A 17,493-nucleotide genomic window follows, 5' to 3' on the forward strand; every position below is an offset into this window, starting at 1 on the left:
TCGGCAGTCGGGAGTCAGGGTAAGATTAATCAGGGAGACTTTTCAGAAAGTTCTTCTGTTGGTATTAGCAATTTGAGGAATTCTTGGTGACAGAAATAATAGTGGGCGCTCGTGTTAGTCACTATAGGAATATAGCTAAACGCGTCTATGAATATATATTATTATATCACTCAATCCCTGCATATAGCGTACACACTCATTAATCCACATGCCTGTTCACATATCCAAACCCATTGCATAACTCATTTACAGCAGCTCTTCCTCCTGCTCATAAGTGTAGCAGTACACAGCTTCAATGTACGTCGAAGGAATCTCGCTGCTGCCACTGACCTTCGAGAGGGTGGCATCATTCTCGCTGTTGCTGTACAGATCGCAGAGATCGGGGGTAGAGAAGTAGGAGTAAGTGCCGCTGCATAGATACAATCAGTTTTGTCTGCATGGTTGAAGTGTTTGGAAGTAGGGATGGAATGAGGGAAATGTCGTACGGATAATCCAGCTTCTCAAAGTCCTGCAATTGAACCTGTTGCTTGTGGGCGTCATATTCGCTGCTGCCGTATTCGATCTGTATGCATTGCGGTCATATTAGCCTTTGTCTCCGTCACTTCAAGACGTAGTGGAGGTATCAACAACATACGTCGATCAACTGGCCGACAACGCCGGAGGCGAAAACGGCCAAGGTGGCGGCCAGGACGGACTTGTTGAAGAACATTTTGTTTTTGTTGTGGTTGTGTAGGGGGTGAGACAAGAGTCGGGGTTTGAATTGACAGTAATGGTTTGTTTTTTGATTGAGTGGTCTATTGCATCCGGTGAGTGTACTTGGAGGGGGTTTAAGTACTATTGAAGAGGCGGCAGGCTTAGTATTTCCCTATGATAACGCTTCAATAGTCTCGCCAGCTGAAGTGCCTTTTCGGGATGGTTCTTCTTGTCTGCTTTGTCGATCCGGATAATTGCTCGGAGCCGTCGGGGGAACTCGATGCCGGAAGCTTAAAAGTTATGGGTCTTGGTTAGCTTAAGTTGGTGATCGACAGCTGGGCTGAGATTTAGATCGGATGTGGAGAAGGCTTGGTATGATGTTATCGGGAAATTCTGAAGACATGGTGACCATGTCAACTGTGATGCCATAGCCTGATACGAGTTCCATTGCAATGTTGAATTAACCGCAGTTGCTGCGATGACATTGTTTTCGTAATGAACAAGAGTTTCTGCCATCGCTGGAGTCGATCGCTGCACGCGGGCTATTCAGAGGCATCCGGCGCACTAGTGCGATAGTAGCCGATCTCGCCAGCCACTATATGTCCATCGCGACGATCAGCACTGACAACACTTTTGAGGTGCTCGTGGTTGAATTCCTCGCGAGGGCAGATACTTGTCAGTCTCTACATGAGAAGAATCGGTCAGCCAACTCAATTCCAGGTTCGGAGATTATCTAGCTCGTTGCCTGCCTAAGGTCGGCAGTTATCGTCATCATTTACCGGCAGAATGTACGTCTTGGTGAGATAGTTGGCCGATAACGTGAAATTAAGCTTCCCTGTTACACCGAGGCAACTGGTTGGACGGGAAGCTTGGTTGATACTAAAGAGGAACTATTCGCTGATCGGCTATACATCCGATCCTGGTGCCCTCGGAGCGGGACGGTAGATGAAGCAAGGGCTATTCCAGGTTATGAAAATAATGAACACAACAATGCTAGTGTATGACGATAGGCACAGCCAGTAAGCTAGTCAGATAGGAGGATCATGTAATGTGCTAGAAGTGTTTTGGGACCCATAAAAAAGACCATAGTATAGCTGCTCCAGATTCTCTTGCCACGCCCGAAACCAGTTATATTTAGGAGCGACATCGCAGCTCTTACCGGGAGGTATCGCAAGCAGCGTCTGCTTTATGGCACTAGCGAAAGCTCACAACTAAGGGGCTTTCTCAAAGCAGTGAATCACCGAAGCCTCCACTCCGGCATCAAGCACATTAGCACCAGGAATGACGCCGGTGACGACTCGACTATCTCTAGCATGCCGTCTTAATAGTGGTAAGGGAAATAACCGTTCCAGTGGTGCAGCTGAGACTCACGGGTCGAGGTGGCAGACCTTACTGGTCTGGAATGTGGTGATAAGGCCTCTGCCGGTGTGTTATTCATCATCAGATTTATCCGGTCTTGAAACGAGGTGACTACATTTTTCGAATCAATTCCTGATACTTACGGGTAGTCCAGCGGAACATGCAGATCTAGTGGTACCGTTTGGGTGTGGCCAATATCATCAGAGGTAAAGGCAATTTAGGAAAGGTAAGATAAACAGTGAGATCAGAATAAAGACATACTTAAGGTAATGTGTACACATGCGTCGATATCGGTAGCAAATGCACCAGATGAGAGCGCCACTGCGGTGGCTAGGATATACGTAATGAGTTGCATTGTGAGTGTTCGCATAGGGACTACGGAGGTATGAGATGGATCGCCTTGTTTGAGCTGGATTAATAAATAGAGAGCCAGGCTAAAGTCCGGACGTGTCTGCGGTTTTATGTCCACTCTCTGAACAGTGTGGATGAGCCGGACGGCTTCTCATGCCCAAGTCGCATTCTCCGCGGGAAGGGTTGCACGAGACAATCGGATATCCCTTGAGCATGGTAGACCATGTAGAGAATGGTACATTGCAATTGGTTTCCTTTTTGAATTAGTGATCAAGAAAATAGTACGAGCCGGTGCAAATAAGGAGCAATGCAACACATGCATTAGTCGCTGACATTGAATATCTATCAATTAATATATATTTATAGGCTGCTGCGGCGGGGGTTAGCCGACACTTGATGTTACTAATGACCGCAAAGCGCGCCAGCCCTCAATGTTTCCCTAATTTGGAGATATGTATACTGGCCTAAGTCAATTGAGCGAGTTCTTACTACTGCATCCTATAGTCACATAATACTTAGCATGCAAAGACTCCTATATGAAAAAAGGTCCATTGGATATCGAGAAAATTGCGGTAAGGTTACTCAGGAATGTGAGGATGGCTGAGCAATTCGCAAGAACATCATGTCTATATCATCCGCGGACCTTTTGAAGAATGTTCAATCGTCTGGATACGATAACGAAGTACATTCCTTGTGCCGGAATAATTTGTCCTTCTTTAATATCTATATAAATAAAAACCACGCCAATGTTATGTTTAGTAATACCCAACATGTATATGTCCCTCTAAGTTGAGAATCACTGATGCCTAAGGCCGACAGCCCCAATCTTCATTCAGGGCTATCGCTGGAAATTCCACGTTGTAGCAGCACTAGTACTATCTCACAGCTGGTCGGAATTGATGCATATTAGACTCGTAGCATTGAAGCCGGGATCATAAGTATGAGCACCCTCGTCAACCTGCGTACCGCCTTGCAATGGGTCTCTATAATTATTTGTGCATTAATCACTCTAAACTGGACCTGACACCCTACTTGAATTGAACTTACACGTGGAAGATATTGCATGGGCTATTGGCCTGGAACGTCGTGATAAGGCCTCTGTGATTGAATAATTATTAGTACTGTAATCTGTGAGAAAATCTTCCCAGTGAAAGACATACGGATAGTCCAGCAGAGTAATTACACCTGATGTTATTGTTTGGTTGTGGAGGACACCGTTAGACGTATAGGAAATCTGGAGTCGCCTGTGTTAGCATATTATTATAATACTTCGTGGAAAAGATTAAGAGGAGGCGACTGGGTATACTGCATGCATACATCAACGGTGTCAATGGCAGCCAGGACGCTAGATGAGAGCGCAATTGCGGTGGCGAGGAAATACTTGGTAACTTGCATTATAGAGGCTTTAAATATGGCTGGGAGAGATGTGACTTAATCAGAGTAGGCTTTGATTGTAGAGAAACAAGGTTGGTCTTTTATGGATGATGTTCACCTTTTCATAGCCGCTCCCGGTTTGCAGTAAACAAACATATACTCACAGATGGTGAGGCAAATTCCAGACTGTCAACATACCCAAGTCGCCTGTCCGCGGTGAGGTTGCATCGGGCAGCTGGACTTTCTTGGGCGTCATAGACTTTGTATGAGACGCCCGGTCAAATGGATCTTGCAGTGTATGACTGTATCATCGAGGCGGGGCAGGATTATTTAGTCTATTAGGAAGTTTGAGACACACCCATGAGGCCCAGAGGGGAGCAATTATGGTGGTATGCTTGGCTGCCAATCAAAGGCTTTGCCGTTTCATCGGAAATTACATCCGCAAAGGTTATTTGATTCCTGTCATGTCATGGGTTCGCGGTCAATGTTCTAATTTTGAGAGTTCTCACGGAATTCAGATGTACATTGTCAAATCTTACAGTAATTCGAAGAAATCTACATTACACCTTGAGACAGTCGTGGCAGGATTACTCGGCATATGTGGAGATAGCTCGGAGAAGAATAACATCATCATCTGAGGAATGCCCGAAGCATCCGCGGACAATCCAGGAAAGCCGCGGTTGTCTCACAGTGCAATGACACTTAATTGCTCATCCGCGGACACATTCTCTCCAAATTGTTGCAGTATGCTACAACAGGTCACCCTAAATGATTCATACAGCTCCGGGGGAATCAGAAAGGCCTCTTACCTTATATAGGAGGAAAAATTCGCTGGAGGCATTTAAATCCCTACTCTGAACGACCAGGGTGTTGAAGACCTGCAGGCATCGGTTAAAATACTAGATCGGGGGTGTTTGTGGTAAGCCTGCATCGAATTGTAGCCCTTAAATGTTGTCTTGAACATTGCACAGGCGGCATAGGCAAGATACTCAACCTAGTTGTGTACGCAGACTGCCCCAGTTTTATAGGCAGCAGAGCCAGAGGTATATACCCGACTTTCTCTGGGCTACCTTTTAGTCAATATTCAATGACCGAAATGGATACATCTAGTTACCAAAACCCTTCTCCCCATATCACCAAATGGGAAACCTAAACGGAACATGTCTGCCCAATATGTGTCTTTGAAGCATGTTATAATGAAATATATGCCATTATCTGTAGCTAACCACCATTACTTCATAGAACTAGCAATCTGATATCATCAACTCTCCCACATACCCTTGCATACCCAGCAGTCCATCAACATGGATGACAGACTTCCGTACCCGGATACGTGAATACGATGCATCGTCCAATAGATCAATGCAATAATCATATCACGTCAAGCCGGCACTTATCTAGTTGGAAGAGGGGTCTTGGCACTGAACGGATGCAGCGTTGACTGGAGGGTCGATGTTCGTCGCGCCCGCTGCAACATAGTAGACCTCCTGGCCGTAGTAGCTATAGCGGTACATGTTAGTGACAAGTCCAGTTATAACCACTCCAATGGGAAAGATTATATTTACTTGAAGAGATAGCAGTTGGCAGTGTTCTGGAAGGTGCTGATGGATCCACTGTGTGGTTATTAGCAATGTACTTGTACGAGGACTTTGACGAGTTGAGGAACGTACGGCTGAGTCAATGGAGTACGTTGGTAAGGCTCGACCTGCTGGTTGTAGTAAGCGCCATTGGAGGTGTAGGCAATCTAAGTCCAGATTTGGTTAGCAGATGGACACAAAAGGGAGCTCGAGATATGAATGCCGAATGAGCAAGTGTAGGATGATTGATTTTACACATACATCGACTGTGCTTGCAACAGCGCTGGAGACGAAGAGAGCAAGGGCGGTAGCCACGATAGACTTGGAGAATTGCATTGTGGAGATGTTGTCTTAAGACTTTGTGTTGTATGTGATTGTGAGGTTGATTGCGACGGATGATGCTTTGTTTGTGGTGGGATGTCCCAGCCATTATATAGCCCTGAACGGAGTTTTAGATTTCATTACCGAGCAGTAGATCTTAGGCCTACCATCCATCTGATCCTATCCTGCAGAGCCAAGAAACCCCGGAAACCCCGGAAGTCCTCTAGGTGTAAAGCAATTGCATGAAATATAGAATTCCATTGACTATGTGTTGATCAATGCCCATAGACAAGCGACATGACATCTAGTAGCAGACGACTATCGGATGGCTGCAGATACGAAGGTCCTGATTGCTTTTGCAAAGCCATGATCGACAACCCCGGCTGCTTCCGAGTGGACTTCCCCGCGCCTGACCGGGAGCCACAAGACTAAAGCCCGACTTCCCTAAGTTTGCGCCTTTCTCCAGTTGGAAAGCATTCTGATGTTATGTGTCAAGCTTTCTTGTATGAATGAATTAAGCAAGCATTCTCAACAAATCCCAGCGCATATGTAGAGTAGCACGTCCCTTGGGGTACACAGCATATTGTCGGAGAGTTGGGCATTAAATAACTACCCAGCGGATGCTCAGAATATGAATTTCCTAGTATTAAAGGGCTTTATTGGGAGACTGTATTGGGCAAATAGCTTCTATGTTTCATGTACGGTGATAGTATATTGTACAATTGAGCCACAACAAGAGGCATTGTGTTGCTCTCGAATATTCAAGTTTGCGTAATTGAGGCTACTCTGACTAGTCAAAAAGAACATGACAATGACCGGGTCATCTAAAGGCGCTTCAGCAGTATACTGAATGCAGCGCATGTTGGCCAGAATCTCCGTGTTCGGACCAAACGCTAGAGTAATGGGTCCGAACCCGCCCATATAATTTGACTATTCAAGACTCCATGCATATATCGTGTTCAACCGACATGACACTCAGCTAAGCCACTACCAACATTTCCAGTCCCCCTCCCTCTGATTATGCCTAAGCTAGGACACCCACTCATAACTCAACACTGGAATAACAAAATCTGGCGCCGTACATGTCGCATTGAAATATTGATCATGCGTGCATGTCAAAGTGAAATCCGTACTACCAGAATAGGTAATCAAGCTACCGTTTGCACATTCCAGCGCATGTCCGTCTCCCAAGACATAGTCCATATGTCCCGTGGAAGTCGCATAATTGGAGCTGCCATAGAAAGAGACGATCCTTCCCTCGCCTCGATCCGCGTACCCACAATTAGATGCTCCGTTTCCGATGTCATGAACTCGATACCCGATGTACTCGTCGTGGCAGGTCAACCCATCGGCAAAGTCGATGTCAAGGGTCTCGGGCGGACCATATCCCCATGGTTGATAATTGGGCATGCCGGTCCAACAAACATTGACCATGCTGCCGTTGCAGGTGGCAGGGTCGGGGGCACACCAGCCATTGCCGCATAGGCAATCTTTGAAGTTGATGTCTGCCTGGTTATGCACGCAGTCCAGGCTCTTTGATCCGTTGTACCAATGGAAGGTGGTGACTTCCCAGGTCGGGATAGGACATCCGTCTGGGGGAGTGATGGAGCGGGGGTGCAGAATGGCGGTGGACGAGGCTGCGAGAGCCACGAGAGTGGCAATTGTGGGGAAGATCAACATGTTGGGCATTCCAGAATGTAGGTCTCAAAAAAGCAAGCTGATGAGTGTGACTGGAAAGAGTGGGCTTTTCTTGTCTTTCGTGGGGTTTTTATATCTCTCCATTCTGGCATCGATAAAATTTCGTCCATCTCGTATCTTGAAGCGAGATGAACGAAGAGAGCTGTTCGGTTGAAGAATCAGGGTCCTCTACATGCACATCAGCTGGTGGAGGTGAGACATTGCGAATGAAAAGCGGAGGGAACCGATGGGTTTGAAACATTTGGCTCGCCTAAGCTATAAATGGTTGCGGTGGTTCCTTGGCATCGGAGATCCCAGGTCTTCCCGCTTAATGTCTCAACACGTTTTTCCTAAAGAGGCCATAATGTCGGGAACACCGTGGAGTTGGCGACTTTATAGATCTCATCATGAGGTTTATTTGTGTGAGAATACGAGCTTTGACTGTCCCACACTCAGGGTGTGATTGCGGGGGAGCCCGCAGACTAGGGCTTTAGAGGACCGATCAAGGCGCAATTGAATGTAGAGGGTGTTGGGAAATACCTACAGGATGCGGTACTTGTTCTTGGGACTTGTATATGCAAGTATGGCGAATAAAACTTCTGTTCATACTACTAGTAGTCATAGTATTGTCATCTCAAGGTTATGTTAATGGTCCTCTTCCTGATTGTATATATAATGGCTGACGTGATTCACCAACAAATTACTAAATTTGCATTCATTCCACAGAAGACAACCCGATTTAACAGCAATCACTGAAAAGCCTGTTGATCAAATAAAAATGTGCTGCCAGTTTTATACCGCATGGAAGTCAGAATCATTCGACATTCATGATTTTGTTACAGTAATATTTCCTGGATAGTAGTAGTGAACAGCCGGCCGTGAAAGAAAGACAGGGCTCGATAACATAGCACAGGCCATCTACCTGTGTGGTGCCGAGTGAAAGAAGCATCTTGATTTTAGAGTGATTATGAAAGTCGACCATCCCATATTTTTATCCATTAGCTTATGCATAAATTACTGTTTATACTCATAAGTCCTCCCCAGTGTGCTATGACGTCACCACATCCGAGGCCGATCTTAAGCTGCGAAAATTGCTCGGCAGACCGAGCCTACCCTGAACTCAACGTCTGACATTTTTTGCCTTATTGTAAAAACATATCAGTCAAAAGGTGCTTCAAGTTGCACAAGTAATTCATTTGAAAGTGGAATGGACCCTGGATTACCCATATCATTCACAAAAGTCAACCATTTCCCTCGTCACAACCCCGGGGCCTTGATCAGCTAGACAAAACTATATATTTCTTGATTATTCGTGATGAGTACTTCAACAACTTTGAATGTGTGGTTAGGATAGGCAATTCAATGCTGTCTGTCCATTACATTGATCATCAATTATGCAAGGGACACTTGCTGCACATGTTCTGGAGCTACACTGTGAAATGTGGGGTCATATATGGGTCGATGCAGACTCACCGAAGTATCCCCGAACACCTTCATCCTTGAACAATTGAGACTATGAAATTCCCAAATTTGTTCGATTATCAATTTATGAAAGTACAACACCCTTACCTCTCTATTTAATCTTCAATACTAGTTTCGAACAAAGGTGCAGCCCCAAGCTCCCAAGAATATACCCCAAGCTTAAGCTTATCTCGCGGAACTGGAACCCATAAGCTTCATCCTCGGATCCTCACCGAGAACACCTTAACCAGTAACTCGTCCGCCCCACCCCAACTCTTTAAAAATAACTCAATCTTGCCCACCCACGTTTAAGAACCCCGTTACCCCTCCATCCCCTCCTTCTCGTCCACAACATCCCCAGTTGAACCTCCCATCACACCGTCAAAATGGTTTACACTATCGTCGTCCGTATGTTTTGGAAGCCCCTGACTCTTCTACTGCATGCACCTTTGGCACGATCGTACTGACATAGCAATGATGATAGACCTCCGCGCTAAGCCCGACGAGGAGAGCATCTCCAAGCTCCACGCCAAGCTCATCGAAGCCTCGGCCGTCTACTCCAAGGACAAGGAGACCCTGTCCTGGTTCGTCATGCAGAGTGTCCACGACAAGCAGGACTTCTGCATCGTCGAGCGCTACCTCAACGAGGGCTCCCAGAAGTACCACCTCGAGAACCCCTACTGGAAGACCTTCGACCCCTACGTCATCCCTCTCTTGGAGAAGCCTATGGACCTGAGACGCTTCGAGGAGATGGAGGAGAAGAAGGAGTAAATGTGCATACTATAAAATTTGGAATGGCATGTATATAGAGTGAATGATATTGTCCGATGCCGTGCGTTGGACGTTGTTCAGGATAGCATTTTCGTGCTGAATGAATGGTCACAGTGATACCAATACACCATGAACTATGGTACTCAATGCTTACAGGCAGTGAGTTTTGAGTGCAAAGCTGGAGCACACCAGAGCTCTTTCGTATCTCAAGTAACATGTGAAAACATCCGAGGTTTATCAACCAGCGAATCGGATACAATAGACATGTTCTACCTCCGCATCGATCAGCAACAGTCACAAAGACGACGATGATGGTGACGATAATGAACAACATCAGTCTATCCACGTCTATTTGTCTGACTGAAAAACGGACTTGAAACATAAAACGGTCTCTCAGCGACACCACCCTTCCCTCCTTCCCCATTATCACTACTACCACCACCACTACTCTTCCCCATTAATACCTGCATTCTCTCCCGAAAAGCCTCATTATCCTTCAACTTCCCTACTTCCTTCTTATTCCTTTCATCCCTAAATCTCGCATCCGGCTCCCCCGCAAACACCACCTCCGGCCCATCAATCCACTTCCTCCCCGAATCCCCACATGCACGCTTAATACTCTCTGCGCCCTCATTAATCATACTCTTCCAGAATGCCCCCTCCCCAGTCCCTAACACACCAGCATCCTCAAGCATCGCCACCGCACCCGCCACCCAATCCTGGCAATTACCCACACCGAATTCAGGGATATTAGATGCGTCGTTTCCAAACGCGGAGAGTAAGTTGTTCACATGTTCAGTTTCTTCCTGTCGGAAGGTGATCAGCTCACAACGTCCTCGCAGGACAGGGTCATCTTGCAAAGGCTGGACACGTGGATCGTAGATGAAGTATTCGTCGGTGGGGTTACGGATGTGGTGCATTTGGCAGGTTGACGCGCCGATCTCGTATACGGCTATGCCCATGTGGGAAGGGCTGTCGCCGAGGGTGGCATCGCCGCGCCCGTAGATGTTGATGGATAGGGCGTGGGTAGATGGTTCTTTTGAAGGGTTCATTTTGGTTTTGGATATGTTTATGGAGAGGTACTTTATGTGTTTGGGATGGACAATGGACAAAGTTGAGATACTGGTTGCCTAGTTGTGTTGTCTTTGTTGGAAGCCTGGGCGTTTAATGAATGCGTCACGTGAAAGGTGGCTTGGGGTAGAGTGGGAAGACAAGGTGGTTTATGTATGAAGCCTACAACTGGGCGCTAATTCCTTATATTTACTGGGAGGGTCTGTTCTCCATCTGACAGGTGCCTTCATATCAAACTTGTATGATAATGCTCTAATCCACTTTGATTGACTATACTTCGCGACCTCACTACAGCCCAACGTGGTTCCTAAGCGGTTCAAAGCAAGAGCATGGTTTCTTATGCTTTTGTAAGCCTCAGGCTGGCTCGAAGTGAAGCAACACGAAGTTGGATATATAGGAAAGCTCACATGCAGCGACATACAGTAGTAAAGGAGAGAAGGTTGCTTGATCCAGTGCCTCTCTGATGGAGCAATTCTTTCCAAGTCACCACTTACTCTTTCCTCACCTAGCAATCTCGCGCCTCCTAGTGCTTGTAGCTCTCTAGTAGTTATATAATTCCGTGATTGATAAATATAGCTGCAATTGTTCATTTCATGCAATCATACATTACAGTGACCAACAGCCTGATTAACCTGTTTCAACTGGGTCGAAATCCAACCGGGGTGAACCCTTCCGTGACTACACCTCCTGCGCGTTCCCAGGTCTATCTGGGGATATAGTTCACTCAAGATTAAGCATCTTCACTCATCTGTTCCTGTGCGTAGTATGATATGTGGTTTCCCTCCGATGTGTCGAGAAAGTCTACGCTCAGTAGAGCGATAAACATGCTGTAATGGAGAAGCGATAGACCAAAAAACCGTACGGGCAGTACCTGAGGGACCTTGTACAACCCATCGGCACTAGTAGAGAAGATTCAAAGACGAGATTCGATGACTTACATAGCAGCAGTGTGACAAGAGAACGGAGCCTGCCGTGGTCATGATCCGCAAGCCTATCTATCCCTTTATGACACCACCCATAAGATGGGCGTAGTTCTCAAGATTTAGCCTGCCAGTGGGCCTGCGCTCTTCAGTATTACCAAACTTGGCATCGACTTGTGACTTCCGTGCTGGTTCTCTGGTCGACTTCCGCAACCAAGGTTTGCCATCGTCAATAGGTTGTTTACCAATGCCGATGGGGCCTTCGCTCGTTTGGTCCTGCCAATATCCCGCTGTTCCCGTAGGTGCGAATTTGGCAAGCTCGAGTGCCCCCAATGCCCCCACGACCCAGTCCTGACAGTAGAGTTTTGTCGTCTTTCCCATATGCATCCAGCACCTGTACAGCTTCGAACATACGGGCGTTAGAAAGCTGAATCACCTCGCTTCTTCCATATAAAGTTGTGGATTCCACTACACGGCGTTGTGTATGGTAGAAAAATCTGATTTTTTTCTGACGTGGTAAATATCGCCCATTGTGTCGCCAGCTTTATAGGTCATGATGCCCCAATGCGTCGGGCGGTCTTCCCCCTCGGGGTCTCCTTTCCCGTAGATATTGACTGATAATATATGTGTTACCCCTGGATTTTCGCTGAAGATGCCATGGCTTGGCTGCTTGTCGATACCTCCTCCAGCTTCTAATTTGCAGGCATTGCGCATATTAACTATAAGAATAATGGATAGCTGTGGTTCAATAGGTATGAAGGTCAGGAGGAAGGCAGTGCCAGCTTTAAAGCGGAGGTAGAAGCCGCTAACAAGGTGCACTGGGGTGAATATAGACCTGAATCTATTATATTCAATATGGTTGATAAAGTAGGGGCATGGCTGGAGTGTGAGGGGTGAAAGAAAATTAGTTGAATCTTGATATATATTGTGAATTGCTGCATCTCGGGATGTCCTATTGAATTATTATAGGCTTCCAAATCCAACCAGGACCTTGAAAGCCCCTCAAGGGAGTCGCATATATTAGTATTAACCTTGAGTACTGCATGACAATAGCCCTGCTTTTGCGGTGGTTCTGAATGGAATTCACAACAGCATCCAAGGAAGCAATTAGCATGTTAGCCTAGACCTAAGTCGAGAAAGTTGTATATATTGTAGCTTGCTACATCATCATAAATTTGGCGAAAGGAGGTACAGAAGTCGATGATATAGACATTTAACGGCTTGCAGAGAGCAGGGGCGGGAATAGCCGTGCAGTGGACGGCATCCCCCTGTTGAAAATAATACCATAGAAGACAGTCCTCAGTTGTGTAACAATCAACTTCCGCACCATCATGTGTCAAAATTTGAAGGTATAGGCTGGGTTCGTTGCTGATTGAGTTTCTGGCTTCCACGGAGGAGAAAGAGGAGGATCAAGAAGAAGAGAGGCCGTAGTGAAGACCGAAAAGTATCTAGTGAAGTGCCTGGCTACAATGAAATTTCAAAGCTCTTCTGTGAATGTCACTGAAAGATGAGATGGGGTATGAATATAGTTCATGGAAGAAGTCAAAGATCATAGAATACTTCGGTCTTGTACCTCTCGTGCTTATAGCCTATCTAACGTAATAATACTTCTCTTGGCCTTCTACTACAGCTGCTTGAAGTCCATCAGCTTTACTCAAAAATAGGTTGATTGCAGCAGCAGAAGTAATCCTAGAGAAAGCAAAATAGTAACTAGAAGACTTCTAGGTGGGTCCTATCATTCAACCACCTATTCAAAACATTGCGATGCCATTCCTTGTACTATGTATTATATCCCATCATGCAAAAAGTTGCTTCGGTGATACTTTATCACTGTTAGATAGAGCTTCCCAGCCTAATAGTCTGGATTTTCATTCAGGCCAAGTATTTCTTAGAAATGGAATCCAGATCATCATATAACACCATGTTCACGGTGCCATGTGTTTGAGTTGTCTTATTAGATAATCTTGTACAACTCTAGAAGATCGATGTGCGTTGGCGACCTTCATAGGAGACGGTGATAGCGAAATTTACTCCGCCGTCCTATATTGAGTATGAGATCCTGAGAGGTAATCTCATACATATGCCACTAGTTTCATAGTCTCTATGATATTGTGTCCTTACCCTTTTTGGTTTCTATTTGTAGCTCTATAATGAACCAAAAGGACGAAGAAGAGAAGACAACGAAGGGGACGTACTTTAGCTCACGCGTAAATCAACTGCAATTTTATACTGTCTAAAGGTAAGGAGTGATGTAGTTCCAGCATCAAAGATGAAAAGCAGTTTATACATAGTCGCCATGTGCTTTAATGATTGAAGCAAGAAGTGTTCAGACAGGGAAGCAATTTCCGTAATGAACAAGGGTGCTGTGCAGAAGTTGATTTCATCATACATACTTGGATATGACCCTCCAAGCACTTGAACAACAAGTATTCAAAAATAAAGTAGGCTCACAACATATTGTGATGATTTGGACAATGGCTCATAGAATACAGAAAAACCACAAAAAGACAAAGACCCGGACTGCAAACCACACATTGAGAGAGAAAGAAGTGACCTGATTAAGAACAAAGCACTCCACATAGAACAAAAGATGCACAGAGTACTGGAATGAACGGCCTTATTTCAGGAAACGAAGTCAAGACGACGAAACAAAGCATACCAGACCAAAAAGAAAGAATTCGATTGGTTTATGTTAAACATAACCGATGGAAGGTTCCCGGCTAGGTGCAGGTGTATCCCGGAATACCAGTCACTGACTCCGAGATAATTCTGCCGGGAGGGTTACATCCCTTTCTACCGTTGTATTCGTAAAAGCGCCCTACATACTGAGTCAGTGATAGACCTGAAATGTTAGAGTACTGGTGCTTTTACATACCGTCAGCGCATTGGCAGTATGTTTCAGAGAGACCGCAACGAGGGGAAGCACTATGTTATCAGTCAACGAATGTATCTCGAAAATGCAACAGAAACTCATCATGGTCCTGAGATAGTATCATACAAGGGATAGCAACCGCTGGCAACGCCACGAGTCCCGAGACCAGTTATTGGCGTGTCTTGGCCTTCGCCGGTAGGGGCAGCCAGTGCTGGGAGCATGATAGTCATGATAGTGGAAATCATAAAGAGCTTCATTTTGGCGAGTAATATGGAGCGTTATGGTGTATAGAACACAGTACAGTGAGTGTATAATGTGGCTTTGATTGCATGTGAAGACATAACAGTAAGGGTTACAGCTGGACTATATATCTTTTAGTCTGAAGTCCAATAGACAAAGGGATTGAGATGGCTTTGTACAAACAGATGGTGCCATGGATAAATAACCTTTGCTGAATACAAAGCACAATGGATTGATAGGCCATCGTGGGATAAGTACCTATCAGTTGGAAATAGTTATCAATGGTATTCATGGTCTCTGGGAAGAAAAGCAAAGAAAATTCAAGGTATTTCAGATGACAACAAAGGATAGGATTAGAGCCTAACATCGTCTGAGTACTACTTGTGCATCTGGAACTGATGTCAGAAGGTAACTAATTTCGTGCAAAGAGGCTAGTAATTGTCTGCTCAGTAACTGTGCAAGCCTGCGTGTACTTCTACTTCGCAATAAATGCAGACATGGGTCTCAACGAGTCAAGTCCAACATGCGCCTTGATAAATGACCTTGCCCCCCAATGCGCACACTATAGCCAAGAATAGCTTAAAGTGGAAGACGGTTGATGTGTTCAAGGAAGACGATGTGTTGGAGTGGAAGGAGAAACTATTCTGGCGCTATCACATGACCTATCTTTGTAACATATTGTCCCGCTGAGAGGCAGTTGATGTTTAACTCTCCAGCCATCTTCCAATTCCAACCCATATACATCGAATCAAACTTCACTGGCATCCACCATGCTCAGAGCATGTTATACTTGCCGGCGGAGGCATGTCGAGTGTCAAATGACCCAACCACCGTGTAAGAAGTGCCAAAAGGCAGGCCTTGAGTGCCTCCAAAAAAGACCCCTCCGGTGGGTCGACGGGCCGGCTTTTCGGAACAGAATGCGAACCTCGCAAGCCCATCACATGAATCAAGGCAGTGCCCTCGACAAACCTCATCACAAGATGCCTTCTCGTCTTGAAGCTGGTCTGGCGGCACCAACCTTAGAGGCAATAACCCCTGTTGGAAGAAACGGACAGTCAACCAATTCGCAAAACGGAGGTCACAGCAGCATCCATATAAGCATTCCACCCAGTTTGAAGGATCCGGCCTTTGAGAGCCTGGATGATGCTTCCATGTATTACTTGAATTACTGTCAGTGTGCTTAAGCAAATGCGATGTGATTCACACCTAACGACACAGTCAGATAGCAGATGTGTGTGCAAGTTGTTTGTCATGTTCGACAGTCAGCGAAACCCTTTGAGGCAACTCATTCCGGCAGCGTTGGCTAATCCAATCTTGACTGCTTCGGTCATGGCTATATCAGCGCGCCACATGGCAAACGGTCAGCAACTATATTGTGAAAGGCAAGATGGAGACCACGCGACGCGCTTTCAGGCGCATCCTGATGGTTTGATGTACAAACAGAAGGCCATACGAGGGTTAATCCAGGCGCTCAACGATCCAGTACCGAAGTCACGAGACGTTCTGGTTCTGAGTGCGTTCATATTGATCTTCCTCGATCTCTTGGAATCGGGGCGCGACCAGTGGAAATCCCATCTTGGTGGCATCAAGCAACTTGTTCTTGACATGCATAATGCGGGAACTTCGCAGAATCTAGAAGCAACCATTGACGGCATGCGGGAATTTATCCTGGGGCAAATCTACCTGTAAGGCTTCAGTATCAAACCATAGGATGGAATGTGCCGTTTTGACATGTTGTCCGTTCCAGTATTGAAACGCTTGGCGCTACATTTTCCGGTCGCAAAGTATTGTCCGGGGCGGATAAGTCCCTCGCTGCACCGCTACAAATGAGTATCGACAGGGCCTATATCGGTTGCCCTGAGTATCTGCTATCTGCTGTTCGCTTCTTCTCAGCAGCCAGGGACCGCTTAGCTGACCCAAGACACCTTGATACGCCTGAGACATACTCTTTGCTACAGTCAGTCACAAGTGTGCTTAACTCTACCAACCTCTTCGATTGCTACGGTTGGGCGAACCAGACTCTACGAGTCTCATCCCTCACTCCAACAACAGAGAATGTACAGTCGCTGGAACATTTAGCCCAGGCTTATAAATCTGCAACTCTGATATACGGGTGGCGCATCTGTGATGCACTAACGGGAAACAACACTCCATTGAGTGTCTTGGTAACAGGGCTGGTCCACGAGGTTGACATGTTAAGCAGGGATGAAGCGCTATTTAAATGCATACTATGGCCACTTTTCGTTGCTGGGCTGGAGTCTAAAGACCAAGCCCAAAGAAGTCACGTCAGGAAATTCCTGGAGAGCTTTTGGTTCGAAACCAAATGCATCAACGTGATAAATGCGGTAACAATACTAGAGAGGTTTTGGGTGGACCCATCGGAGGTGGAAGACGCCTCAAGCAGCTGGATTTTTCGAATGGGCCAGGTAGAAGGCGACTGGCTACTAATCTAATGCACGGGCTGCGGTACAATTTCACAATATGAGACGTGCCATTATGGCCACTGGTTGTCAACAAAAGCTCAGTGAAAATGCGTTGTGCCGTTGTGCCTTCAAGAAGATGATCACAGTGAGGAGAAAACGGAAAGATAATCGGACATCAGCGCGACATGACCCGCTGACGGATATCTATCTTGCCATTGGGTACAACGTGACAGCCCCACTCCAAAAGACTGCCTAATCGAGTAATCTAAATCAGTGGGGCGCGCCGATTCCGCTGCCCCAGGCCTGCAACATTGTGAACCAGATAAACCAGCAGAACGCCACGTCGAAATACTACTGAAAGAAGTTAAATCGCGACGACAGGA

The 17,493-nt window shown here is 46.1% G+C and overlaps 9 protein-coding genes across 9 annotated transcripts; 2 read left to right on the forward strand and 7 right to left on the reverse strand.

The window, feature by feature from the left end:
* Positions 1 to 246: 246 nt before the first annotated feature.
* BO88DRAFT_476431 (uncharacterized protein) lies at positions 247 to 892 on the reverse strand (the record flags this gene model as incomplete). Its single annotated transcript, XM_025711930.1, has 3 exons — positions 635 to 892; positions 486 to 562; positions 247 to 409 (listed from the first exon to the last, which is right to left on the reverse strand). The coding sequence occupies exons 1-3, from the start codon at positions 707 to 709 to the stop codon at positions 247 to 249; spliced, it is 315 nt and encodes a 104-aa protein (XP_025565842.1). The 5' UTR covers positions 710 to 892.
* Positions 893 to 3,283: 2,391 nt separating this feature from the next.
* BO88DRAFT_412175 (uncharacterized protein) lies at positions 3,284 to 3,798 on the reverse strand (the record flags this gene model as incomplete). The annotated part of the gene is made up of 4 exons (XM_025708075.1): positions 3,284 to 3,386; positions 3,451 to 3,501; positions 3,564 to 3,637; positions 3,721 to 3,798. 4 exons carry the CDS (start codon positions 3,796 to 3,798, stop codon positions 3,284 to 3,286), a joined length of 306 nt encoding a protein of 101 aa, XP_025565843.1.
* Positions 3,799 to 5,174: 1,376 nt separating this feature from the next.
* Positions 5,175 to 5,690, reverse strand: BO88DRAFT_450665 (uncharacterized protein; the record flags this gene model as incomplete). Its single annotated transcript, XM_025710582.1, has 4 exons — positions 5,175 to 5,277; positions 5,343 to 5,390; positions 5,448 to 5,521; positions 5,616 to 5,690. 4 exons carry the CDS (start codon positions 5,688 to 5,690, stop codon positions 5,175 to 5,177), a joined length of 300 nt encoding a protein of 99 aa, XP_025565844.1.
* Positions 5,691 to 6,376: 686 nt separating this feature from the next.
* On the reverse strand, positions 6,377 to 7,584 carry BO88DRAFT_402349 (uncharacterized protein). The gene has a single exon (XM_025706078.1). It carries the CDS (start codon positions 7,353 to 7,355, stop codon positions 6,705 to 6,707), a length of 651 nt encoding a protein of 216 aa, XP_025565845.1. The 5' UTR covers positions 7,356 to 7,584; the 3' UTR covers positions 6,377 to 6,704.
* A 1,552-nt stretch (positions 7,585 to 9,136) lies between these two features.
* Positions 9,137 to 9,703, forward strand: BO88DRAFT_402350 (putative quinol monooxygenase). The gene is made up of 2 exons (XM_025706079.1): positions 9,137 to 9,221; positions 9,298 to 9,703. The coding sequence occupies exons 1-2, from the start codon at positions 9,200 to 9,202 to the stop codon at positions 9,582 to 9,584; spliced, it is 309 nt and encodes a 102-aa protein (XP_025565846.1). The 5' UTR covers positions 9,137 to 9,199; the 3' UTR covers positions 9,585 to 9,703.
* Positions 9,704 to 9,922: 219 nt separating this feature from the next.
* BO88DRAFT_382652 (uncharacterized protein) lies at positions 9,923 to 10,636 on the reverse strand (the record flags this gene model as incomplete). The annotated part of the gene is made up of 1 exon (XM_025704635.1): positions 9,923 to 10,636. The coding sequence occupies one exon, from the start codon at positions 10,634 to 10,636 to the stop codon at positions 9,923 to 9,925; it is 714 nt and encodes a 237-aa protein (XP_025565847.1).
* A 1,014-nt stretch (positions 10,637 to 11,650) lies between these two features.
* Positions 11,651 to 11,956, reverse strand: BO88DRAFT_450669 (uncharacterized protein; the record flags this gene model as incomplete). Its single annotated transcript, XM_025710583.1, has 1 exon — positions 11,651 to 11,956. One exon carries the CDS (start codon positions 11,954 to 11,956, stop codon positions 11,651 to 11,653), a length of 306 nt encoding a protein of 101 aa, XP_025565848.1.
* A 2,339-nt stretch (positions 11,957 to 14,295) lies between these two features.
* On the reverse strand, positions 14,296 to 14,704 carry BO88DRAFT_450670 (uncharacterized protein; the record flags this gene model as incomplete). The annotated part of the gene is made up of 3 exons (XM_025710584.1): positions 14,296 to 14,393; positions 14,451 to 14,500; positions 14,574 to 14,704. 3 exons carry the CDS (start codon positions 14,702 to 14,704, stop codon positions 14,296 to 14,298), a joined length of 279 nt encoding a protein of 92 aa, XP_025565849.1.
* A 716-nt stretch (positions 14,705 to 15,420) lies between these two features.
* Positions 15,421 to 17,406, forward strand: BO88DRAFT_205546 (Zn(II)2Cys6 transcription factor). Its single transcript, XM_025701887.1, has 3 exons — positions 15,421 to 15,857; positions 15,910 to 16,372; positions 16,435 to 17,406. The coding sequence occupies exons 1-3, from the start codon at positions 15,458 to 15,460 to the stop codon at positions 17,138 to 17,140; spliced, it is 1,569 nt and encodes a 522-aa protein (XP_025565850.1). The 5' UTR covers positions 15,421 to 15,457; the 3' UTR covers positions 17,141 to 17,406.
* Positions 17,407 to 17,493: the final 87 nt, after the last annotated feature.

The sequence above is a fragment of the Aspergillus vadensis genome (assembly GCF_003184925.1).
Source record: "Aspergillus vadensis CBS 113365 unplaced genomic scaffold BO88scaffold_4, whole genome shotgun sequence".
Lineage (NCBI taxonomy): Eukaryota > Fungi > Ascomycota > Eurotiomycetes > Eurotiales > Aspergillaceae > Aspergillus > Aspergillus vadensis.